The sequence below is a fragment of the Schistocerca cancellata genome, chromosome 3 (assembly GCF_023864275.1).
Source record: "Schistocerca cancellata isolate TAMUIC-IGC-003103 chromosome 3, iqSchCanc2.1, whole genome shotgun sequence".
Lineage (NCBI taxonomy): Eukaryota > Metazoa > Arthropoda > Insecta > Orthoptera > Acrididae > Schistocerca > Schistocerca cancellata.
In genome coordinates this window covers 208,162,366-208,189,345 of record NC_064628.1, presented here as the reverse complement: position 1 = coordinate 208,189,345, position 26,980 = coordinate 208,162,366, and the positions used below count along the sequence as shown (strand labels likewise).

Genomic DNA, 26,980 nt, shown 5'->3' with positions numbered 1-26,980 from the left:
CTTCTGAAATCCAGTGGTACAATGTTGCTTATTGTAAATCCCTATACACATAATTAAAACAGCTATGATGAATGTACAAATAGCACAGTTGTAGAAGTTGCACAGACAATGCCCTTGGCAAATGCGCTTCTAAAGCCTTTATGGACAGAAGCAGTTAATATTGCTCTGTACGTTCTTAATTGAACTGGGCTATCAGTGTTGGTGAAAGAGTCCGTATCAAGTTTCTTGTGGTGGCCATTTTTACAGAAGCTATATATAAATTGCAGTAGTTTAAAAGAAAAATGCCTTTTGCATGTCACACATCAATTTTTTTATATTATTTGTACACCTAGGTGCATTTCACCTCATTTACAAGTTGTCTTCAGTGTGTCTCAAGACCCACAATTCTCACTTACTGTATTTTCAAGCTGATTCAAATACTACACATCAACAATGCAGCCACTGAGCAACCATCATGTGTCACAGTTCACAAGATAAGACAATGATATCAGTGTTGGGTGTACAGTGTTTCATAATTGACTCTGCAACAAACCACATTCATCAAATGTGTAAGTGACACTCATCAGTGCAGTGCTCCAAAAGTGAACAATAATGTCAAACAATGGCCTACTACAAATGATTGACTGTGTAACTTTTTGCCATCCTGCTCTGCATGAAATCTGGCATACACTGAGCCACTACTATCCTAAAAGTCAGATCAGTGACCGTTCGCTCTGGCTGATGTGTCTTCAAAGCTGTAGGCAAATATCATTCATCCCATTGCACAATCTTTGGATGTTCATATCACATCCCCACTATGCCTCTTACTCTGGTGAGATCATTCTCCAGGCCCGATGACTACTGAGATATATTCTTTCAGTCTCTGACTGAGTAACATGGTGGGTAGAGGCCAGACCTCTCAAGGACATCACGGCAGATTCAGCCACTAAGACTTTCATTGATATATCGCTTTCTTGGTTTGGAGGCCTGTGTCTATCACCACCAACCAAGGTTGGCAATTTGAATTGGCCCTATTCTGTGAACCATGCAATCTTTGCAGCACTCATCTGTCTACCACCCACAGAGAAATGGCCTTGTCGAATGGTGCCACTGTACCTTGAAAAATGGCACTTATGTCCCATGGAGGCCAATGGAGCAAAGCCCTGTCTCAGGTGCTATTAAGTGTGTGCTAGGCACACAAAATGACTAGAGGGGCTTCTCTGGCAGAGATACTGTATGGCAAAACACTCCTTTCCCACTGATTTTGTGCTTCAACAACCACTTGTTGCAACCACAGATCTACCAGCCATTGTCGCACACATCAAATGCCATACAATGCACCGCTGAATCCCTACTCCACAGCTGTAGACTGTGCCAAAAATCATCATACAGAAGTGGCTGGCTGATAGCGATTTCATTATGCCCTGCAATGACACAATCCATTTGGCTATTCACACGGAGTACAAGGGCCCATTCAAAGGGCTTAAATGAATGGTATTTACTTTTGAGATATGAGTGTACTGCAAGCCTATGTCAGTAAATATAAGCTGTCTCAAGCCCATGTGGACCCTCATCCACTGATGATGCACCACTTCCTTTATGCCAACCAGCCTCACCCATTGCCACTCAGCTGGGCTGCCTGACTGTACACACCAATGCTTCCAATCATGTCAAGGTGTGCCTCAAGATCCAGAACTTTCTGCCCAAAGACCTGATTGTTCAATTAGTTGACAACTGTCTGGTTGTTGAAGGACAATACCGAGAATAGCACACCAAGGATGGTTTCATCTCCCGAGACTGCAAATGTATCTCTATGCTGCTGAATGATGTGGACTTTGCCACTTTTACATCATGGCTATCATCAGACAAATACCTTGTTATCACTGCTCCCAGAACACTGCATTTACTCAGTACCTTTGAGGACTCTGATGTTACCACTTGCAGGCTGACCCCTATGAACTCTCGTCCAACAACCAATGCTTAAGACCACTGCTGCTATGGCTTGATTTGATGACCACCCATATACTTTTAGGGCTGTTAGCCCTACATGATGACATGGGAAACACTCCTGTATGTGGATGACCTAGCCAGCATAAACACTGCTTTGCTGCTTTGACAGACATCTGTAATGACTTTCACCTCACTACACCTCACCTGCCACACAGGTATCACACTATTTTAGAATGTTAGAATGATTGGATCACAGTAGTCAACCCCCTTCCCCCCCCCCCCCCCCCTCCACTATTATTTTCAGTACAGGGATATTTGGTAATAATTTTTTGACAATATTACTGTTGTACCCATTGTTTATTTCTATTTGTGTGATGTTGTCCAATTCTGTGCTGAGTGGTACTGTGTTGAGTCTATGAAGCATGTTTCTGAGTGCTTCTTAGTTCTGTGGGTGTGCGTGGTTTGAAATCTGATGTATGACTGTGTCAGTTGTTGTAGGTTTACAGTAAATTTCAAATCTACGTTGACTGTTTTCTTTTTTAATGGTTATGTCTAAGAAGGTTATGTGGTTTCATGTTCTTTTTCCATTGTGAATCTTATCAGATAGTAACTTAATGTTCATAAACATTGCGGTTGTTGTAGGTTTACAGTAAATTTCAAATCTACGTTGACTGTTTTCTTTTTTAATGGTTATGTCTAAGAAGGTTATGTGGTTGTCATGTTCTTTTTCCATTGTGAATCTTATCAGATAGTAACTTAATGTTCATAAACTTTGGACTATGTAACAATTTATGACATGTTTAGAAAAGCAGAAGTAAGTATAGGAACAATGAATATCATAAGAGGGATGTTTATTTTATTAATAAATATTGTACAAACACTTGATGACATCCATACAATGTATATTGTACTACGGATGAATGAATAAATAAATCTTTTTGTGTATTGTGTTATATCTGCATGCAACTTGAAATTTTTGCTGGTGGTTCATCAGTTAATTAAAGGATATTGTCCCTGTATCTGAGCCAAAAGGTATGTTGCAGTTCTTTGTGATAACATTTTTAAAAATGAGCCCTTCTATATAGTTTACGAAAAGGTTTACTAGGGCACCTGACACTGGTGCCCATCTTCTTATGAACAGTATTCAGAATTAAATTGACAGCAGTTCTGGTCTGTTATCAGTTTCAACAACTAGCATATTTTTTTGATGTTTTCCCCTGGAAGTTATGTTTTTTTCTATGATTTCTTTTGTTTCTGCTACTGGTATGTTACAATGTTCTATGTCAAAAGAGAGATGGGTAGATGGGTCCAAGTTTTTTAGATCTTTTATGAGTGGTATTAACTATAAGGTGTTCCTTATAGTTCTATCATCTTCTGTTTTATGGTTTTCAGATAGTAACACTTACTAGACATCATACTTCATCTACTGGAAAGATTCTTTCTGTGTACTGAAAACAGGCTTGAATACAGATAAAATTTTAATCAAGGTATCCCATGGGCAGGGAAATTCTGGAGTATCAGTTTGGTAAAGTTAATCCAAAGTGTTCATGCTGTAACACTTGTCATGAGCCATTGCGTAAAAAGAAATTACCTCAGCTGAAGGATGTTAGTGTGTACCACACGTTACATCAGTGTATAGTTATGACAATTTTATGGTGGCAACACTGATTTTAATCATCTAAAATTTTCAGCCAATTTTATTGTTATCATATTTCTTTTTTGACTACAAAAAGTAAATAAACATTTCAGAAATTTAATCTTTTAAGTTAGTCATTGATAACATAATAATGAAAAGTTTAAAATCATCAAGAGATGTAATGGATGTGTACCTGTAAATGGAATTACTAGCTTAGATGAAAAAAAAAATAAATAAATAAATAAATAAAATAAAATAAAATATATGTATGAAAGTTATCAATTTTCCAACAGTTGTATTTACATTTATGTGGTCTCATTTGCTTGTTAGGTAAATCTTAAGAAGCTAACTGATGTTTCCCTCAGCTTGAGATGAAGATCTACTGATTTTCATATACAGTTCTGTATTTATTTGCATGTGAATTCTATAAGTAACAAGGAAGGTATCAATAAAATGTTGTTTATTGTTACTTACCCATGTTAGACATACATACTTCTTCACATTCTTCTTTGGTTTCAAAATTATTCCTATTTCCTCGGCAGCCACCATATCTGAATTCTGTACACTCTTCTCCATCAAAAAACCAGCGAATATATGTTCCTCGACAAGAGCCTGATCTTTTCGGATGCTTGCAGATTTCTGGAGACATTATAATGGTGTTTTACATGTAAACAAGTAATTTAATATGTAGAAAAAGAGTTTACATCTTACTGACTGGAAGTAGGTACTATCATTTTGGAAAACTCTCATATTAGTATAATGTGCAATAATACTTTTGAATTTATTTATGTAACAATTAGAACTTTGAAAGTCCAATATTTTTTTATCTCCATGCTTAAAAGTATGTGATCAAAATGTGGAATAATTCATAGCTATCTGCGGATTGACCAGCCGAGGCTAAGGCTGCGGTCACAGTGGAACCAATTTTGGAGTCTGCCGACAACCAACATCAGTTGAAGACAGCCGATCATTTCAAATCAGTACGCCACTACGTGCACGGTCACAATGTAGCAGACCTCATAGTCCGAACATACATATTTAGGATGAAAACCAGTGAAAGTAAAATCAGTTTCTTTTCTTTTTGGTTGTAATGGCCGACATAACAGGAAACTTGAATTATGAGAAACTGATGAGTTTAGACAAAGGCAGAGTTTGTAGCATCCTGAGCATAAAAATAACATAACCAGGATAGTGGGATACAGTTCGGAATCTATGGAATGAAACTGCAGTTTTATTGGAAACCACAAGTGGGCAAAATCTTTATCAGAAATTTTAGATGTGGATTATAACCTGGAAAAATAATTTATCAAATGACAAGGATGGCTTATCTTTTGCTTAAAGTTACTGAAGTGGATCTTTTTGGGTTGTGGTGTGTGTACATCAGCTGTCTACAAGTTATTATCATGCTTACTGGTGTTGTTCTAATGGCAATAGGGTGGTGATTCTGTTACATAAAGTTGTTTGCAAATGTGGTATGTTTTAGGTGTTCAGAGTGCCTTACACTAAACTTTATGTTTGTCTTTCACATGTATATTGAATGCCAGTTATTGAAGGTTACTTGACGTACGCCTTGTAACGAAATAGGCTGTATTGGGTCATGTGGAATACCCAATACGGCAGGTTTTGAAGTATGCGGTACACAGTAAAACAGATGTGGGTAGTGTATAATGACACTAAGTGAATGGTGTCACTTAGAGCAACAATGTGAAATAGTTGAAACGAAAATGTTAAAATGTGTCACAGACCAATTAATGTAGGTTCTTAATCAGGTAAAGTAAAGTACAGTTAGGATAAGTCATTATCACTTTGATATGAATTTCAGGATGTTTTGAAGAGGAAGAACAAGTTCTGGAATTAGTATTAATAGTGTATAAATGATAGTAACCTTTTTCATAAGAGTTTTGTAATTATAATTCAACTAGTAAAATTCATTGTTTACCAGAACACAAATTAACTATGCAAACCATTAATTTTGGGAAAGCTTAGCACTTATGTTTCTTTGCAAGTCAGGACAACATATTCTTAAGGAAATCACCACCTAAAAATCTGTAATTAAACTCGTAATTAATGTTTCGGAAACATCTATAGAGAAATTCAGTGCAATGTCCACATATTACAAAAACTAGAGAATATTTGTTAAACTGGAGATGATTCAGAAAGACAATTTGTATCATAAATAATGTTAGAATGATTCCTTAATTTTTTGTAACGCGATTTACAGATTTTCTGTTGTACGTAACTATTCCCCTTTTTAGCCTTCAAATGTTATAAAAGTCATTTTGAACGTTTGAATTGTAATTTTAATGTTGTAGAAATATTACCAGCTCAAATTTACTAAAATCACATGATTAATTAAATTACGCAAAGATATTCGAGAATGTTCTGGACTGAATAATAAGAACTTAATTGTTAGCTGTACGTATGTTTCAAAATTGCACTTGTAAAGGTCGTTAATTTCGGAAATGTGTATTGCCATTGTACTCGTTTTAATTTCTACTAAGACTCTATGATCTCCGTTTTCACTGGATTAACTTATGGTAATTGTAACATGAAACATGAAATAACATAATTTTATTATTATTTCGTTTGGCGTCAAGGATACATAACTTGAATTGAACAGCAATGATGTTACTGGTAACACAATATGCATATACTACAAATAAAATAGATTACATTCATTTATGGTAATAAAAGTCTTAGATTAGATCGATAAATCAATAATATACATATGGATAAAAACACTGCGATGAGTTACATGTAAAAGAGAAAATGTGGTTTTTATAAACAGTAATATTGACAATGGATTGAGGCTAAGAAATGAAAGAGGAAGCCGCCTGGTAGAATTTTGCACAGAGCACAACTTAATCACAGCTAACACTTGGTTTAAGAATCATGATAGAAGGTTGTACACGTGGAAGAACCCTGGAGATACTAAAAGGTATCAGATAGATTATATAATGGTAAGACAGAGATTTAGGAACCAGGTTTTAAATTGTAAGACATTTCCAGGGGCAGATGTGGACTCTGACCACAATCTATTGGTTATGACCTGTAGATTAAAACTGAAGAAACTGCAAAAAGGTGGGAATTTCAGGAGATGGGACCTGGATAAACTGAAAGAACCAGAGGTTGTAGAGAGTTTCAGGGAGAGCATAAGGGAACAATTGACAGGAATGGGGGAAAGAAATTCAGTAGAAAAAGAATGGGTAGCTTTGAGGGATGAAGTAGTGAAGGCAGCAGAGGACCAAGTAGGTAAAAGGACGAGGGCTACTAGAAATCCTTGGGTAACAGAAGAAATATTGAATTTAATTGATGAAAGGAGAAAATATAAAAATGCAGTAAATGAAGCAGGCAAAAAGGAATACAAACGTCTCAAAAATGAGATCGACAGGAAGTGCAAAATGGCTAAGCAGGGATGGCTAGAGGACAAATGTAAGGATGTGGAGGCTTATCTCACTAGGGGTAAGATAGATACTGCCTACAGGAAAATTAAAGAGACCTTTGGAGATAAGAGAACCACTTGTATGCCGGCCGGAGTGGCCGAGCGGTTCTAGGCGCTACAGTCTGGAACCGCGCGATCGCTACGGTCGCAGGTTCGAATCCTGCCTCGGGCATGGATGTGTGTAGTGTCCTTAGGTTAGTTAGCTTTGAAGTAGTTCTAAGTTCTAGGGGACTGATGACATCAGAAGTTAAGTCCCATAGTGCTCAGAGCCATTTCTGAACCACTTGTATGAACATCAAGAGCTCAGATGGAAACCCAGTTCTAAGCAAAGAAGGGAAAGCAGAAAGGTGGAAGGAGTATATAGAGGGTCTATATAAGGGCGATGTACTTGAGGACAATATTATGGAAATGGAAGAGGATGTAGATGAAGATGAAATGGGAGATACGATACTGCGTGAAGAGTTTGACAGAGCACTGAAAGACCTGAGTCGAAACAAGGCCCCTGGAGTAGACAACATTCCATTGGAACTACTGACGGCCTTGGGAGAGCCAGTCCTGACAAAACTCCACCATCTGGTGAGCAAGATGTATGAAACAGGCGAAATACCCTCAGACTTCAAGAAGAATATAATAATTCCAATCCCAAAGAAAGCAGGTGTTGACAGATGTGAAAATTACCGAACAATCAGTTTAATAAGCCACAGCTGCAAAATACTAACACAAATTCTTTACAGATGGATGGAAAAACTAGTAGAAGCCGACCTCAGGGAAGATCAGTTTGGATTCCGTAGAAATACTGGAACACGTAAGGCAATACTGACCTTACGACTTATCTTAGAAAATAGGTTAAGGAAAGGCAAACCTACGTTTCTAGCATTTGTAGACTTAGAGAAAGCTTTTGACAATGTTGACTGGAATACTCTCTTTCAAATTCTAAAGGTGGCAGGGGTAAAATACGGGGAACGAAAGGCTATTTACAATTTGTACAGAAACCAGATGGCAGCTATAAGAGTCGAGGGACATGAAAGGGAAGCAGTGGTTGGGAAGGGAGTAAGACAGGGTTGTAGCCTCTCCCCGATGTCATTCAATCTGTATATTGAGCAAGCAGTAAAGGAAACAAAAGAAAAATTCGGAGTAGGTATTAATATCCATGGAGAAGAAATAAAAACTTTGAGGTATGCCTATGACATTGTAATTCTGTCAGAGACAGCAAAGGACTTGGAAGAGCAGTTGAATGGAATGGATGGTGTCTTGAAGGAAGGAAGGAAAAGCAAAACGAGGATAATGGAATGTAGTCGAATTAAGTCGCGTGATTCTGAGGGAATTAGATTAGGAAATGACACACTTAAAGTAGTAAAGGAGTTTTGCTATTTGGGGAGCAAAATAACTGATGATGGTCGAAGTAGAGAGGATATAAAATGTAGACTGGCAATGGCAAGGAAAGCGTTTCTGAAGAAGAGAAATTTGTTAACATCGAGTATAGATTTAAGTGTCAGAAAGTCATTTCTGAAAGTATTTGTATGGAGTGTAGCCATGTATGGAAGTGAAACATGGACGGTAAATAGTTTGGACGAGAAGAGAATAGAAGCTTTCGAAATGTGGTGCTACAGAAGAATGCTGAAGATTAGGTGGGTGTATCACATAACTAATGAAGAAGTATTGAATAGGATTGGGGAGAAGAGAAGTTTGTGGCACAACTTGACCAGAAGAAGGGATCGATTGGTAGGACATGTTCTGAGGCATCAAGGGGTCACCAATTTAGTCTCCTAGGGGGAGACCAAGAGATAAATACACTAAGCAGATTCAGAAGGATGTAGGTTGCAGTAGGTACTGGGAGATGAAGAAGCTTGCACAGGATAGAGTAGCATGGAGAGCTGCATCAAACCAGTCTCAGGACTAAAGACCACAACAACAACAACAATATTGACAAACAGAGCTTCAAGTTGTAATAAAAACTATAGGTTAATATCTAAAGTATCCAGCCAGGAGATTGCTTCCTCAGAGACCTCATGTATGCTGGTCAGGGTTCCAGCATATTTCCGTAGGGGACACTCTGTGACTATGTGGTGTATTGTTTGTCGTTGGTGTTCGCAGTCACACTTGGCACTTTCAGCGATTCCCCACTTATGCTTCATGTCCTGGCATCTTCCGTACTTGGTGCAGATGCGATTTAGGGTGGTCCACGACCTCCTAGGTAAGTGGAATCCAGGAGGGACTCGTGTAGGATCAGCAATGAGACCTGCAGAATCGGGATTGGCTGCAAACCATTCTTCCCGCCATTCTGTTTCTAGTTGGAATCCTTCAGAAGTAAGCCTTTTCCCAAGTCTCCAGGAGGGTTTCCTGGACTTAAGACGTTGCCTTTGAGTGGCACCACAGTCCTGGTGTAGCGGTAACTCGGGATTCTTGGAGCATTTCTCCCATTCCCTTTTCAACGCTGCTTGACGTCGTAACTTCGGTGATGCAATATTAGACAGAACAGGTAGCTATTCTGTGGGTGTGGATTTTATTGTCCCGGATCCGCTTCTCATGGCTACATTCAGCTGCGTGTCTACCATGGCTGTATGAGCGCTGTTCAGCCATACTGGGCTACAATATTCCCCAACAGAGTATACAAGTGAGAGGGCAGTTGTTTTGAGTACTGATGCCTTAGCTCCCCCGCTTGTTCCAGAGAGTGTGTGTAATATATTGTTTCTGGTTCTCATTTTTAAAGCTGTTTCAGTTAGGTGTTTTCTATATGTTAGCGAACGATCCAAGGTCACGCCGAGATATTTTAGGAATGGGTTATATAACAGCAACTGATTTCTAAAGGATATTTGCGGTTTATAGCGAGCGTGCCTATTACTCAGATGGAAGGTGGAGGATTCAGTTTTATTTCTGTTTACTTTGAGTCACCATCCATTAAAAAATTCATCTAGAATTCGCAGATCCTGAGTGAGAGTCGTTTCTGAAGTTGTAAAATCGTTAGCCTGCATCACCAAGGCTATGTCATCAGCATAGATAAATGTTCTTGCTTTCGTTTCTGGCAAGTCAGTGACATATAAACTGAAAAGTAGGGGGGCATACTGATCCTTGTGGTAGTCCGTCATTGAAATTGTATACCTTGCTTACTTGATCTTTTAGGTGAACTTGGAATTTCCTGTTGGTCAGCATGTAATTGAGTAGTTGCGGAATTCTTTTACATGGAATTATTCTTAAGAACTTAAGAAGCATGCCTTTCCGCCACACTGTATCATGTGCTGATGTTAGGTCAATAAACACGGCCATTGTTTTCTTCAGGTCTTAGAAGCCCTTCTCTATGTATGTTGCCAACGCTAGCACTTGATCGCTACAACTGCGTTCTCGTCTGAAGCCAGCCTGTTCTACAGGAATGTGTTTCAGGATAGTTGGTCCAATTCTATTATAGAGTACTCTCTCCAGCAGTTTATAGCAGACACTTAGAAGTTCCATGGGTCTATAGTCTTCAGGATTGTTACCAGTTTTTGACGGTTTCAGGATGGCAATTATTTTAGTTTTCTTAAAAAGATTTGGCAGTCTTCCTGTTGCGAGAATTTCATTAAACAGTGCATTTAGCCACTGCACTGCACCTTGGCCAGCATGTTTAAGGAACTCCGGGTATACACCATCACAACCAGCCGCTTTACCAGATTTCAGAGTATCTAGGGCTGAAACAACTTCGGCTGCAGAGTTTTTCTGTGCAAATTCGGAAGGCTGTGCTTGAGACATTTCTTTGGCTTTCTGTTTGTTGTTGTTGCTTAGTGTTCTTGTTATATTAACAATCCCGGTTGCTATTTTGTTAGGATTTATTTTGTCTGATAAGATATTAACTTTTGTGGCACTGCCAAGCTTTCTTAATAAACTCCAAGCTTTCTTACTCGAGTGTTGGAAAGACATGTTTTCAGTTAGTTCGATCCATTTCTTTTGCCTAGCTGAATCTAGGGCCGAAATCAGTTCATCTGCTACCTTGGTGTCTCGAGTCGTTTTAAATTCGTCATACAATTCTTGACATCTAGGGCTCCATCCAGGAATGTAGTTCTCTCTGTAGCCTCATGGAATATGTTTTCTGGCAATGGAATGAATTAGTCTAACAAAGCGGTCGTAGTGCCTAACTTTAGGTAGAATAAATTGAATAATATGATCAACCTCTTCAGAGAATTTTTCCCATTTGGCTTTTTGGAAGTTCCATCGTGGCTTTGGTAGAGACTTCACAACTGGGATTTCGAGTCCAATTTTCACCAGTACAGGTCGGTGTTGGCTTCTAGGGAAATCACTGAGCACCTTCCTGCTGCTCTGCAAGGGTAATCCTTTCTTGTTAGTGGTAACGAAACAGAGATCGGGAGTGTAGTCCTGAGCCCATCTAGCTGAGCGGAATGTCCCTTTGCCCTTCCCGTCGAATAGTAAGAAAAGGTGTTCCATTTCAGCCCATTCTGATATTTTCTCACCATCTTCATTCGTGGTTCTGTAGCCCCATTGTGTGTTATGGCTGTTGAAGTCTCCAATTACTATCCCTGGATGTGGAATATTTTGAGCAGCTTCATTTACCCATGGTTGTGCTGGGGGCTTATAGATGTTCACAATCTCTGTGTTGGCGACTTTCAGCCTGATGGTATTGACATAACATAATAATGTCTAAGTACGTCATTGTTAAACGATGTATAAATACACCTTGCACAAAAGCCTTGGAGGGGTGTGGAGTGCGGTTGGAGTAATATCTGATGAGTTCCGGTTCCTGGGAAGTTGTGGAAGTCAGCTGTCCTGTATATATGTGTAATAAAGAAGTGTTGACAACAGATTAATTGGTGTACGACTGGTAGCGACCCAAGACTTTCTGCAGCGAAGTTATCACCTCCAAAAATGTAAAAAAATGGTACGATCAGCTGTACTATGTTAAACCTGAATTGATGGTAATGCTACGTTAGATTTAGTGAATGGAGCTGGCATGACAAGTTACGTTAGATTTGACATTGGAGCTGGGCTTCTGGACGTGGTTATGCTTTAGCCTGCACAACGCATTTATTCCCATCTTTAGTCACATGCTTTCCAGAATAACTAGGCGGTTACGTCGAAATAGATGGACTGCTGTACACGATCACAAGTAATGGAAACCGCCTAGTTATTCTGGAAAGCATGTGAGAGCAAACAATGATGGAACATCATCATTCTTTATTATCTGGACACTATGGTAAGAAAGCAACAAACATTAAAATACTGAGGCATGTTGATAGCCAAGATGTAAAGCTGAGATTTCGGAGTTTGTTTCACAATGTGATTCCTGCAACAGACGGGATGATTCGGGAAAAACTAAGTCACAATTACAAGAATTGCCAGAGACTAGTGAACCATTCGAAAGAGTCGGATTTGATGTCACTGGACCTTTTCCTAAGACTAAAGATGGGAATAAATACATATTGACCATGTTAGATCATTTCTGCAGGTATCTTCTCGTGATACCAATACCTGATTAGAGTGCCGAGATTGTGGCCAATGTTTTTGTAAAAGAGTGGATTCTAAAGTTTGGATCACCATTAAGCATAATCAGTGACCAAGGATCAAATTTCATGAGTGAATTGCTAAAAAAGACTTGTAAGCCAATGCAAATAACGAAACTAAGAACTACAGCAGCACATCCGGAAGAAATGGTGCATTGAGCGATTTCACAGAACAATCATTAAGATGGTTAGCCACTAAGTAAGTAGCTAGCATGTGTGGCTTCTGTATGTCATGAGTTCTTTACAGTGCAAAAATGGACACATCAGTTGGCATCAGTCCATACGAAATTGTATGAGGAAGAAGGATGCATTCTCTTTTGGACTTTGCACTATCAAGCACAGGAATCAGCAATGGACATATAAAGGAAGAGCGCAAGCTAAAGGAGGCATGGAAGTAAGTGAATTGGTGGAATGATCGATCTTTTCTGCAGCAAGTGAAACAACAGGATCGCCAAGTGGTTGCACCACAGTACTGAGTCAGAGATCTTGTCTACCTGCGCAATGAAGTGTTAAAAAAAGTCAGGTCAAGAAGTTTAAGAAGTTTTGGAAAGGACTGTACCTGATCTTGGAGGTGTTGTCGCCAGTCACTCTTAAGCTCCAACTGTCTTTTCATTCAACTGTCATTCATGCCAGTCGTGTAAAGTGGCCTCAATTGAGGAGCAGATTAGCGTTTAACGTCCCGTCGACAATGAGGTCATTAGAGACGGGAGCACAAGCTTGGTTAAGGAAGGATGGGGAAGGAAATCCACCGTGCCCTTTCACAGGAACCATCCTGGCATTTGCCTCAAGCGATTTATTAAAATCACGGAAAACCTATATCAGGATAGGCGGACGTGGGTGTGAACCGTCATACTACCGAATGCGAGTTATGTATGTAGCGACGTTCGAAAGCGATCAAGTGGAGAACAATGTAGTGGTTTAGGACAGCAGACAAGGGTGTGTTTTGTGAGCTGGGAACAGACTGTTGAGTGCCGTGATTGCAACATATGAATTTTACAGTAAAATATTGCAGCATCAGTTGTTAAATTGCATTTCAAGTGTTTAGTGAATATATATTGAAAAATAGAAATAAACTACCTCCTCAAATTATAAATCAACGTGAGTGACTCAATATTTTAAATTTCTCTGCAGTACCTGACTGCATTGTTTTTTCTTATTTTATTTCAGCTTAAAAACTGAGTTTACGACAGGTGTGAGCTGGTACCCTATGACGAAAAACGTAGCCAAACATTGAGACCAGCCACGTCTCAGGGCCGCTCAATTAAGCTGAGTGTAACATATATATTCGTGCCACAGCACATAGGGGCTCAATCCAAACTATTCAAACTTCAATGTGAAGTGCCCAGTACCGTTGTAACGGTGTCGGCTTTATAGTAAAAATAGCAAAGAAACTCATGTGCAATGGCAGCCGGCACAGGAGCGTCCTCTAACGAAATCCATGTCCTCTGCAAATACTGTCCCATCTGTGGCACGCAGCCGCCTGCGTAAAGCTGAAACTAAATGTCCGCCCCCTGTCGGAATGCTCACCTGCGTCGCTACAAACAAACGTCTAATGTTGCCAGATGTGTCATAATGAATAAAATGTTTTTGTGGCAGACATTTTTCCACTGATTCTTTAATTACTGAATCCCAGAAGGATCTCCAGAAGGGTTTCCATAACAGATCCCCACGCTGATACCACCTCTATAAGGCGTTTATGAGGGTTGTATCCTCGGCTGAAGGTCTTCCTTGGTATTTGACAGGATTATTGTGGGCATTGGGTCCATGAGATACAGAAATACGTGAACTTCGAGTTATTAGCCATCACCACTTTATATCTGTATAGACATTTATAAAAACGTGCTCGCTACGCCGACCCGTCATAACTGTGTCTGACGTCCAAACATGAACAAATACGGATTTTTCAATACTCCACTGAGAGTCAAAAAAGACATAATTCCACGATGGAACCAGGCGTGTTGGACACTTTTCTGCCTGTGCAGGCAGCCAGCGACACGAGGCGACTACTATGTGTGTGTGGGCATTCTGCGGCCGGCGTGTACTGACACCACAGTTTGTCAGCATTCCGCGATAACGCCATCTCACACTCGCATCCACACGTGGCGGTTGCGTCCAAGTCTGTGACCCTTACAATCTAATATTTTCATTCTTTCACCTCAAATACCTGTACTACGAAATTTTTAACGCTGTGCAAGTGCACTGAAAGACACTGAAATATTGTCGATTTTCTTTATTAAAAGCAACACTCAATCTGAAATAATACTGCCCCTAGGAATATTATTATTTCTTTCCTCAAATCCACTGGGTAAGTGTTTAGAGAGCAGTGAAGTGTACTAGATCTGATTATCTCTATACCCTGCCAGTACTGCATTAATTTTCACCATTTTTAGAATAACGTGAGCTGCTGTGAAACCAAAAACCTACATTTCATATTTTATCCAGTCATCATATGAAAGAAACAGGTGCTTTCACCACGTAAGTTAACCATAATAACCTCATAGGCAAAAACTTTACACGCCGAAGTTGCATATCCTGCCACTGTAGCATAATAAGCCACACTCTGAAAAATATGTTTTGGAGAAATCATTAGTGCAGTGTATCACTGAAACTACGTATTTTCGTAATACACGCTATAAATATGAAAAACATCAATTACGGCCTGTTAGTTTCCAAAGTTGTGCTGCCTTTTGACGCCAATCGCTGGTGAGGGAAGTTTTGTGGCGGCGTTCGTAGCGACAAACACTTCGCTGTAGAAACGGCTTACGAAGTCACCGCCACACTTTTAATAGCGGGCCGACCGGTCCGCTGGAACAGTGAACAGAAAGATGAAAACCCAAACACTCTGATTAAATAAAATTCGGTACTTATCTTTATTAACGAAGATACAGAAACACAGTAGTGAACTCCGTGTCTACAGAAATCTGTCTAGTTCGAGTCGGAGCGGCTAGGTCAGCGTCGGCTGACGACAAACAACAACTCTGATGCGATGAACACACAACTGACTAGCCAGTACACAAATCGGTGGCGAGTATACAACTGAGCGGCGAATACAGAACTGTCCTAGCTCTCGCGACTCCAGCGCTTAAGAAGCCAGAAGCCAGCGGTGGCGCGCGCAGACTTGCGGCGATTTCCTGTATCGCTGGCGCTGCTTATGCGGACGGCGTCCGGACTTTGATGCTGCTAACCTTTTGGCAGCGGGCTCGGTTGGCATTACTGGCTAGGATATAACAGGAAGGAAAGCGGCGTCACAAAGTCAAAGCGTTTTTAACTTTCGTGGTAAGGTGTTTTTCCGTCCATCTCATATGTTTAAAACATGTCTGGTAATTCCAGTAACTGAGGGCAGAGTGTACAGTACTCACGACGTTCTTTTCGAGACTGGTATAGCTTATTTACCTGCATTTGGCGTCTTTTTAGCAGCAAACGCAGCACTCGTCTCCAAGCACAGAGGCATCGCGGTATCCATTCCGGCATAAGAGATTAAAATCTAACCCACTTCATACGCAGAATATGTTCTCACCTAACCACCTAGATCCAGTCAAAAACTGATGAATGAGATCGGACGCACAGTGACGAAGCTTTCGGTCGATGTTATCTGGCAACGTTTGGCGGCGGTATTTGACGACCGTTGTCGGTGCCACTGTGAACGCAGCCTATGGCACATAACTCAGGGCAACGTACAGGGCTCGCGAGTAGGATTTAGGAAATCTACATCATTCTGTTTCCATCATGCAATCACAACCACAACGCTGAACATGCCAAACTAAAAAGAGAGTGAAAACTAACAAAACTGTTACAAGTACGATATCTGAGTTTCACAGTACTCACATTAATCAATCTACATCTGACCGACATAAATCAAATGAACAACTTCCCACTACTGAAACTTCTGACTCTCACAACAAAGAAGGTTTTCATATGGTTCGTTCCAAGCTCAGACAGAAGCGAAACCGCACAGACCCACTCTCAGCTTCGTAATAACCAAGGTTGACCATGATATCACAAACAATGAAATGGAAGAGGAACTAAAGGTACAGGCAGTGCACATCATCTCCCGGTGCACATTATCTCACATTTCACCCAAAGACCTACCAATATTAGAAAAATTAGAGAAACAACTGACAGGTTACTTGCTCACCATTTTAGAATGAACTGTGTGCTACATAACGTACAGCTATTCAATCCCCTTCCTTCTCAACCAACGCAATGTAGAAGACGCAACAGTTTTCAACACGCGTCCGAAAATTACTAAAATGAACCCAAATGTGCGAAATGCAGTGGGCTCTATCTAATTTTAATTGCATAGTAGACTCGATAAAAGAGATCCCAAAATGCAGCAACAGCAATATTGATCTCCTTACTACTGACCCAAATTGCAGGAAAGACCGAAACAGACTTTCTCTGCCGACAAAACTGAAAAAAAGAAAAATTGAGTGCATTGATGAACTTATAATGTCCTCCGACCAGTTCAGTGAGAATGCAACCAAGCAGAAAACTTTCTGTACGTCTTCCACATAGTCCTTCTAACATTCTACAGGAAAGAAGGACACTGCGTATTCTAAGAGGTTTCAGCTTTGCAGCCGGATGATGCTGAGTTCTTACCACAATATTTTGGCGAGCAACCGTCCAGCTATTTTCAGCCGTACCTGAGGATTGGATTACCACAGGACACTCTACGGATTATTCTGCCACAAAAATCTTGGCTCCAGTGAGATCCTTCTCGGATTCAATAATTAAAGAATTAGTGGAAAAATGTCTACCATAAAATCTTATAAATCGTGATGGCGGCTTTCAAATGGACAAGGCTTGGGACCTGGTGATCTCTTTGATTTCTTCTGGTAGAAGACATTTTATTCATTATGAAACGTCTGGCTACATTAGACGTTTGTTTTTAGCGACGCGAGAGAGTTTACCGACAGACGGCGGGCATTTAGTTTCAGCTTTACGCAGGCGGCTGCGCGCCACAGATGGGACAGTATTTGGAGAGGGCGTGGATCTCGTTAGAGGACGTTCCTGTGGCGGCTGCTATTGCACATGCGTTAGTTTGCTATTTTTACTATAAAGCCGACACTGTTACGACGGTACTGGGCACTCCACATTGAAGTTTGAATAGTTTGGATCGAGCCCCTATGTGCTGTGGCACGAATATATATGTTACACTCAGCTTAATTGAGCGGCCCAGAGACGAAGCTGGTCTCAATATTTGGCTACGTTTTACGTCACAGGGTGCCAGCTCACACCTGTCGTAAACTGTTTTTAAGCTGATATAAAATATAAAAAATAACAATGCAGGCAGGTACTGCATTTAAATTTAAAATATTGAGTCACTCACGTTGATTTATAATTTGAGGAGGTAGTTTATTTCTATTTTTCAATATATATTCACTAAACACTTGAAATGCAGTTTAACAACTGATGCTGCAACATTTCACTGTAAAATTCATATGTTGCGATCACGACAGTCGACAGTCTGTTCCCAGCTCACAAAACACACCCTTGTCTGCTGTTCTAAACCACTATATTGCTCGCTACTTGATCGCTTTCGAACGTCGCTACATACATAACTGGCATTCGGTAGGACGACGGTTCAAACCCACGTCGGGCCATCCTGATTTAGGTTTTTCGTGATTTTCCTAAACCGCTTCAGGCAAGTGCCAGGATGGTTCCTGTGAAAGGGCACGGCGGATTTCCTTCCCCATCCTTCCCTAGTCCAAGCTTCTGCTCCCGTCTCTAATGACCTCGTTGCCGACGGGACGTTAAACACTAATCTCCTGCTCCTACATACATACTTGTGAAATGATAATTAAATGGACACCCTAGCTGCAAACAGGCGTTGATGTACTTCAATGGGGACATGTTGAAAATGTGTGCCCCGACCGGGACTCGAACCCGGGATCTCCTGCTTACATGGCAGACGCTCTAACATCTGAGTCACCGCGGGCACAGAGGACAGTGCGTCTGCAGGGACTTATGCCTTGCACGCTCCCCGTGAGATCCACATTCCCAACATGTCCACACCAGTACATTCGTAGTGCGCCTAATAGATGTTTGCCCATCATACTCAATACTCGTAGCAGATTAATCTACCAAGTCCCGTACGAGTTCGGGCATAGCGTGTGCGTTCGCACAAGAAGGTCAATGGCTGGGAAGCCATATTTTAACTATATATGACGGTAGTATCTGTTCCCGAAAGAACAGTTACCGTGGATGACAATGCAGCTTTGCTAGAAATGAAATGATAATTAAATGGACACCCTAGCTGCAAACAGGCGCACTACGAATGTAGTAGTGTGGACATGTTGGGAATGTGGATCTCACGGGGAGCGTGCAAGGGATAAGTCCCTGCAGACGCACTATCCTCTGTGCCCGCGGTGGCTCAGATGGATCAGTCGGCTCGCAGTCGTGCTAGCGTGCGGAGCTGCTCTGCGCGCCGTGTGACGCTCCGCTCTTGGCGGTGTTTACTTCCGCGTCGCGGTGTTTGTGTCTATCGAGTCCAGTACTAACGTACACCATGGCGCACTCGTACCGCCGTGCAACGATCAAAGTAACGTTTCAGGCCGAACATCCACGACCCAGAGCTTTCGAAGTCGAACAGTTCATACGTGAGGATCTACGTTTGAACCCCCAGGACGTAATCGGCATACATTTTTCCATCACTGGAAGTGTTGTCTACATCAAGATGTCGACGGAGGAAATTTGCAATGACATAATTCACCGTCATGCCACCGGACTGAAATTTAAACACTCTGATGGACATATGGGTGCTGTGACAGTCGCCCATGCTGGTTTCGGTCTCCGGACATTGCGGGTGTTTGAACTCCCGTTCGAGGTGCCTCAGGATGTGGTCATTGCCGCTTTCCAACCATATGGCACCGTCTTGGGTCACGTCGCGGAGAAGTGGCAAACATTTACGACCTACCCCGTATTAAATGGTGTCAGGCAAATAAAAATTGAGCTGACGAAACATGTCCCATCGTACCTGCTGATTGGCGGTGTGAGGGCCATCGTCATGTATGATGGACAGCCACGAACGTGCGCAGGATGTGGCCAGGAGGGACATGTACGTTCCGAATGCTTACACCGCCGTTTAATACAGACGCCGTTACGTGAAGAGACCCAGGCTTCGACGGTCACGTCCTTACACATCACCTACGCCAAGGTTGCACAGGACCCCGTCGTACCAATCTCGATTGCGCCAGCAGCATCGTCAACGCCACCCGCCGCAGCACAACGCGCCGAGGACACAAGCACGGCGTCACCTCCAGTGCTCGCTTCAGGACCGTCCGGTTTGCAGACCGAAACCGATGTTCCTGTTGGAACCATGGACGTCGACCTCGGTGTCGTGCCGACGTCTGCCTTTGTCCAGACGGGTTCGGCGTCAGACGACGGGCGACCACATTCTGATTCAGAAGGCCACATCAGAAAACAGCGGTCGCCTCGCAAATACAGGAAACGACGACGAACGCCTTCCGATGACGCCCTTTCTCAGACGGCCCCACGAGATGTCGACCTGATGTCTGACGGTGATCTCCCACATTGCGTCCAGACACGCGATGTGGCAGCAACAGGAGCCCCTCCTGTGACGCCTACTCTCCCAGCCAGGGACGTGTACTCGCCGTTGTCAACGAATGATGACGGCGGTCCCCCTGCCACTCATGTTGCGGAATCCACAACACCCGTTCCGGAAGTACGTGACCGTCACATGTCCACGTCGTCAGCTTCCTGGGCCGATGACGTTGAAGAAGAAGCGGAACAGACTGCCAGCGCGTCTGCACAGGAGTCCACCTCGGCGACACTGGGGCTGGCGCCCCGCCAGTAATTATCACCACTGCGGGACCACCGGCGGGCCTCCACCTGCCGGCTACTTCTACCGCACGTTCTGCAAATACTGAGGATGGCCGCACACAGCACTATCGTATCGCCACGATGAATCTTGCCACCATTCGTGCCCCCCATAAACTGGCTATGTTCAGAGACACTATTTACTCTGCGGATGTGGATATAGCACTCTTACAAGAGGTGTTTGTGGCTGACTTCCTAGTTCCCACCGGATAAACGCCCATGTTTCCCCCGCATCCGATACCGCGGCGTCGCCATCCTGCTACGCGACGGACTCCCTGCAGAGGACGTCATCTACCTCCCCACTGCGCGAGGTATGGCCCTCACACTGTTCGGCGTGCGTATTATTAATATCTACGCTCCGTCCGGCACTGGCCGCCGTCATGACCGACAAACTTTTTTTGCCGAAAGCGTCACACCCCTCTTCACCGGTCCGCAGGACGATTTGTTACTCGGTGGGGATTTTAACTCGACGCAAGAGCCCGCGGACCAACTCCCGCGACATTCCCCTTGTGCATCTCTCTCAGTGGCCATCGACCGTCTCCGACTTGTTGACACATGGAAGAAGCTCCACGGAATTCAACCGGGCTATACATTCTACACCTCTCATTCGTCCAGCCGCATAGATCGCATCTACGTTACCCGCTCCCTTGCTGATGGCACACGTCATGCGGAAGTCTGGCCCTTGGCCTTTTCAGACCATGATGCATACCTCTGTGACGTCACTCTCGCCCGACAGCAAGTGTGGCATAGTCGTGGTCTGTGGAAACTCAATGTCGCTCACCTGACCTCCTCAGACTGTCGCCGTATGGTCGAAGAAGCGTGGGCACGCTGCCACCATCGTCGAGAAGCCTATGACTCCACCTTATCATGGTGGCTCTCCTGTGCAAAGCCGACCCTCAGGAAGACTCTGATGAGTTTTGGGAAGGAATTAAAGGCGTGGCAAACTAATACCCTGCACTTCTACTACACCATTCTACGTGACTGTGCGACGATGCCTTTCTCGCCAGCCCGGCAGTCGATGGTCCATCGCACGAAGGCGCAGATCTCCTTGATCATGCGGCGTAACTTGGAAGGCACTGTAGTCCGTTCTCGAGCTTCTAATCGAATCCCTCAAGAACGTCCGTCGATGTACCACCTCCTTCAGGAAAGACAACGACGACGACGAGCTCTGATCCAAGTCCTCACTGATGTGGAAGGGCGCCGGCACGACACCCAACAAAGCATCGGTCGTGCTCTCCATGTTCATTTTGCCGGGCTATACGCAGCCGTACCGCATTCTGCAGCACTGATCACAGAAGTCGCTCAGCTCACTACGAACACTCTTCCGGAGGATGCAGTGCATGACCTCCAAGACGACGTAACCACAGATGAAGTGGTCGATGCTATCAAGGCGGGTTCCGATAACAGGTCTCCTGGACCTGACGGTATACCCATCGAATTTTGTAAAAGTTTTCAGTATTTGTTGGCTTCCACATGGACGGCAATCGCACAAGAGCTGATGTCACCGAGGACAGTGGTCCCGAGCGCCTTTCTAGAAGGAATTATTATCCCCGTACATAAACCGCGCGGTTATGGAGGGTCCAGGACTATCGACCAATTACTTTGCTCAACAGCGACATGAAAATATTCACACGGCTACTGGCATCGCGACTCAAGAAGGTCGCACGTTACGTCACATCCTGCGACCAGACTTCCCTCGGAGGCGACAACAACATCCGTACGGCTCTTTGCCGTTACAGAGACATGATAGCATTAGCGCATCATCAGCGTCTCCCTGGCGCCTTGGCTTCACTGGACTTTAGCCAGGCTTTCGACCGTGTTGTCCACTTCTATTTACGGACAGTTCTTCAGCATATGGGTTTTCCTGGCGGTTTTGTAACAGTGGTTATGCGCCTGTTGAGTAGTGCAACCTCTAAAATCATGTACTATGGTCGTCTTACACCGTCCCTGGTCATCGCACGATCTGTACGGCAAGGATGCCCTCTTTCCACGATTTTGTATGCTTTCGCCTTGGAACCCCTGCTCCAGGGCATGCGCCAACGTTTGGAAGGCATGGCTGTGCAAGGCCACCGTTTTTGTTGTACAGCCTACGCAGACGACATAGTACTATATCTGCGCAGTGAAGATGAAGTACGAGCAGCACTGACATGGGTGGCGACTTATGGCGAAGCGTCGGGGAGCTGCCTCAACGTGTCAAAATCCAAGGTCCTGCTCATTGGTGAGGGCTTGCCGGAGAGATGCGCTGCCCCCCTTAGTGTCGCCGCCACCATACGGTGTCTTGGACTTGATTTCACAGCAGACCTGCGCCGCTCGGCGGCTATCAATGGTAGACGCTTGCTACAGACAATCAGGGCAAATCTCGCCGATCACCGGCTACGAGCTCTCGACGTTATCCAACGCGCGCAATACGTGAACATGTATCATGCTTCCCGTATACCACACGTGGCTCAAGTACTACCAGTCCCAAATCTCCTGGCGCGACGACTGTTGATGGCTTTCGGCTCCTTCGTCAGCTCGGGGATGTTATTCAAGGTGCAGTATGAATCCCTTGCACTGCCACGAGATCGTGGCGGGGTGGGACTCATCCACGTGCCGACTCGTGTCAAGGCACTATACGTCAGCTCCCAACTCAAACTTTGGCATCGTTGCCCGCAGAGCCTTACTAGCCTCCTGCTTCACAACTTTGCACCGGCCGCCTTGTCCGCCCCAGTACTGATATCGACCATTCCAACCCCCTTTTATTACATCCAACGATTTTTCCTGGAGTTCAGTTATATCTACCGGTCCTTACCACTTACACGTTTGTACCTCACGAAAACAGTCTCCGAATTGTTACAACAGTGCCGCCCGTCCAACCCCATCGGACGTAAGTATCCACAGTACGTGTGGCGACACATATGGAAGGCGATCCATGCGCGTTTTCTCGAATCAGACGTTCAATCAGCGTGGTACATCACCGTGAATGGCAAACAAGTTAACCGAGATCGTCTGCACCGCATCAATCTCGCCGATTCATCCGTCTGCACCCACTGTGGCGTGGATGACACGGATGTCCACCGGTTCCACTGTGGCACAGCGCTAGACGTCTGGACACTTGCGCGGCGAATTTTGGCGTTTCTTACTCGCCAGACACCGGCTCAGATCGACGTCCACATGCTTTTGTACCCCGATAAGACTTTCTACCCCTCTGCCAAAACTAACTCTGTGAATTGGATCTGTGGCCACACGATCCGCTATCTTTTTACTTCAGGCGACAAGTCTACGCTAGGATATTGGACTTATCTCAACGAACGACACTGCGTCCTGATACGCAACCCACGCTATAAACAATATTTTTCTAATTTCTTACGGAGCACTTTCGATGACCCACCTAGTAGCTGGAACGTCCAAGCCCTGAGAAGCTGAAAACTGTATAAAACGAACCGAACTGAATAGATCTGCCACCCAGAACTCACGCCTACGCCATGAGAAGACACATTTGGATGAGCTGGCATGCTGTAGGCGGACACTTCAGGAGCTCCTGTAAGAACTGGACTTTTAACTACAAGTCGCATGACGACTTAAAAAGCTTTTCCTTATTTCTTCCTCATAGTTTGTTCTTAAAGGAAAAAGAACTTTGATTTTGACTTTGATAAAACTTTTTTTTTGTTCCAAAGGATTGCTTCTTCGCCAACTAGACGAAGGAGACTCATTTTTGTTTACTGGAAGGAGAAACCAGTATAATCGGAGTCTTTGTTTTCTTTCGGAAAAAAAAGATGGATAGAGCGTCTGCCATGCAAGCAAGAGATCCCGGGTTCGAGTCCCGGTCGGGGCACACATTTTCAACATGTCCCCATTGAAGTACATCAACGCCTGTTTGCAGCTAGGGTGTCCATTTAATTATCTTTTCATTTCTAGCAAAGCTGCATGGTCATCCACGGTAACTGTTCTTTCAGGAACAGATACTACCGTCATATATACATACTTGTCCCCGAACGTGGCACGTCCGCCTCATAGCGTCGCTCAGAACCAACTGTCCTCAAAGATGGCCGCCCTATGCACCCTCGAAACGACTGTCTAACCAAAACAATGTTTGACATAAAGAATTACGAATACTCTAAAACTAAACACAAAAGATATATGATACATTGAAAAATATGGAAAATTTCGGGCAATAACAATTTAAGGTCCAGTTTTCTGTAACTGCCACCATTTTTTCACAAAAAATGTTCTTGTGGCGTGATATTGCTCTTCCCGGGTTTTTGATACCAAACATAAATAAACAAATAAAAATACTTACTTAATTACTCATCTACCTCTTTAAACTTTAGAATGCTGCCGCTGGTTTCGTTTCTTTAAATTTACTTATTACCAAAAACACAGATTCCCCTCAGTCGAATCCCATATTCCGACCTCTCATTAAAAAATGGTACAGATTCTGCTAAATCGGCCATGACTGCTCGATGCAGCTCTACTAGCCGCATCCGTATACACTTTGTTCATATTAATCGGCCAAAGCATTGCCGAGATATTAGCTTTCAAACTTTCATAAATTTACAGTTTTTAAGACGACAATAACTTTTAAACTATTATATATTTTTGTGGCGCGTCCAGGTAACTGTACATATTTTTATGTCCATGAGTGCCAACTCGCACCTCCGTGTCACTCTTAGTTTTGTTTTTATCAACTTTTCTTTGGCATATAAATTTCTCCAAGAACACAGACACGGCCATACGCGCCCCTGCCAAACGCTCGTGTTTTTCCAAGGCCGCGTAGACGCTAGCCGCTCGCCAGGGGCCCGCAGCAACCGCCAGCCACGTGCTCTGCGGCGGGAAACTGCCGCTCTAATCTCCCGCCACAGGTTGTACCCTCGCACCATGAAACGGCTCTTATGGCCAGCTACCAACAGGCAAAAGGCACACCATGCCTAATATGGTTCATGGCCTAACCGTATGCATATGGGATGCATGCAGCATATATCCCTAGGTAGGAGTGTTCTGGCAGTTCCTTTGTAATGAGGAATTTGACATCGGCCTCTTGCAGGAAACTTCCTAATACCCGGCATCCATGCCTGGGCATCAAATATTAAGACCTCGCTCAAACACCATGTTGCGCAGCTCCCACAACTAGCAGCAATTGAGGCCACTGCTGTTGCAGTAGAAACAGCGTCAGGTCAGATTACATGCATTGCAGTTTATAGGGCACCTGGAAGACTACTAGAACCCAGAGCTTTTGAAGCATTACTGCCTCTCCGCAGTAAACTTTTTATTGCGAGAGATTTTAATGCAAAACACGCTGAGTGGCACTCCAGGGCTACAAACAATAATGGTCGCCAGCTACTGCGCACAGTTCGGCAGCACAACAGGGCCGTACGACCCGACTTACTACCCAAACAATGCATGCAGCCGGTCTGTTGATCACGATATCGCGGTGTTGAGGGGAGTCGGACACGTCACTACTGCAGCAAGTCGTATGGCTCTCTCGTCGAACCATCTGACAGTCGTTTTCGACATATTGACATTTTGGAGTCACCAAACGACGCCGGCAGCTGAGGAGGATAAATTGAGAACAGTTTAGAGAGAACCTGCAAGACTCTCCATCCCAGACCAGATATCGTCGGCGCAGACGAGACATTGCGGCAGCTTACGGTGGAAACTCTCCGGGCTGTAGACACTGCCACGGCTAGGGGTCTACAAAGGTCCCCTGACAAATCGTGTCAGTTCCTCCCTGAAATATCGCAGGCTGTTTCAGACAGGAATAGGCTTTTCCATGAATGGCAAATTACACGCCATCCTGTCACCAAGCGCCACTTTAACCGGCTGCGCCGCGAAATAAAAGTGGCGGTGGTTAAGTACTGAAATCACAATTGGAAAGTCAAAGTAACAATGCTTTGCATTGAAGAAGGCTCTGCCCGGCGACTAACCAAACAGTTCTTAAGGAAGGGGCACCGTCTTCCCCCTCTGCAAGTCGGCAGAGAGATTGCCTGCGAACCTGACGTCAAGGCCAACGTCTTGGCTGATTGCTTTGCGGACAATTTTTCTCCGGTAGTGGATGATACAGATGAACAGCATATGCAAATTGTACAACAACGGCTGCCCATTTTTCTTGCAGACGACACAGATGATGCCATCGAACCTGTCGCTGAGGAGGAAGTTGACACCCAACTTCGCTCCCTAAGTACCAGGATGGCCGGCAGCTCTGACCAGGTGGAAGCTCTTATGCTGAAACAATTCCAGCCTGATGCATTGCGGCCTATCACAGATGCCTTCAACTACAGCTCTGCGTAGCTACGCCTCTGCGTAGGAACTTGGCGAGGTGGTTGCCATTCCCAAACAATGCAAAGACGCCAGGCATCCTCAAAACTATCGGCCGGTAAGTCTGCTCGCTGTTCTGCCTAAAGTATTCGAAAGAATTTATATCATACGATTCGTGGAGCATGTGGACAGGGAGAGGCTGATTCCCGCAGAGCCGTTCGGCCACAGCAAGCAACACCAACCACTGTGTGTTGTCGAGGTCACGATGGGAGACCTAGCGCGTCGGGAGTTCTCAGGGGCGGTACTTCTTGACATCCCTGAGGCCTTTGACTGCATATGACACGAAGGTATCCTCTACACACTTTTTATGGTGGGGGTTCCGACGCCGCACGTCACACTCATCGCGTCTTATTT

The 26,980-nt window shown here is 43.8% G+C and overlaps 1 protein-coding gene across 1 annotated transcript in view; it reads right to left on the bottom strand.

Moving 5' to 3' along the window:
• Positions 1 to 26,980, bottom strand: part of LOC126176226 (spondin-1-like) — a 499,217-nt gene that overhangs the window by 130,539 nt on the left and 341,698 nt on the right. Inside the window, exon 12 of the mRNA XM_049923370.1 lies at positions 4,040 to 4,204. Within this exon, the coding sequence (XP_049779327.1) occupies positions 4,040 to 4,204 (165 nt within the window). The remainder of the gene's footprint in view (positions 1 to 4,039; positions 4,205 to 26,980) is intronic.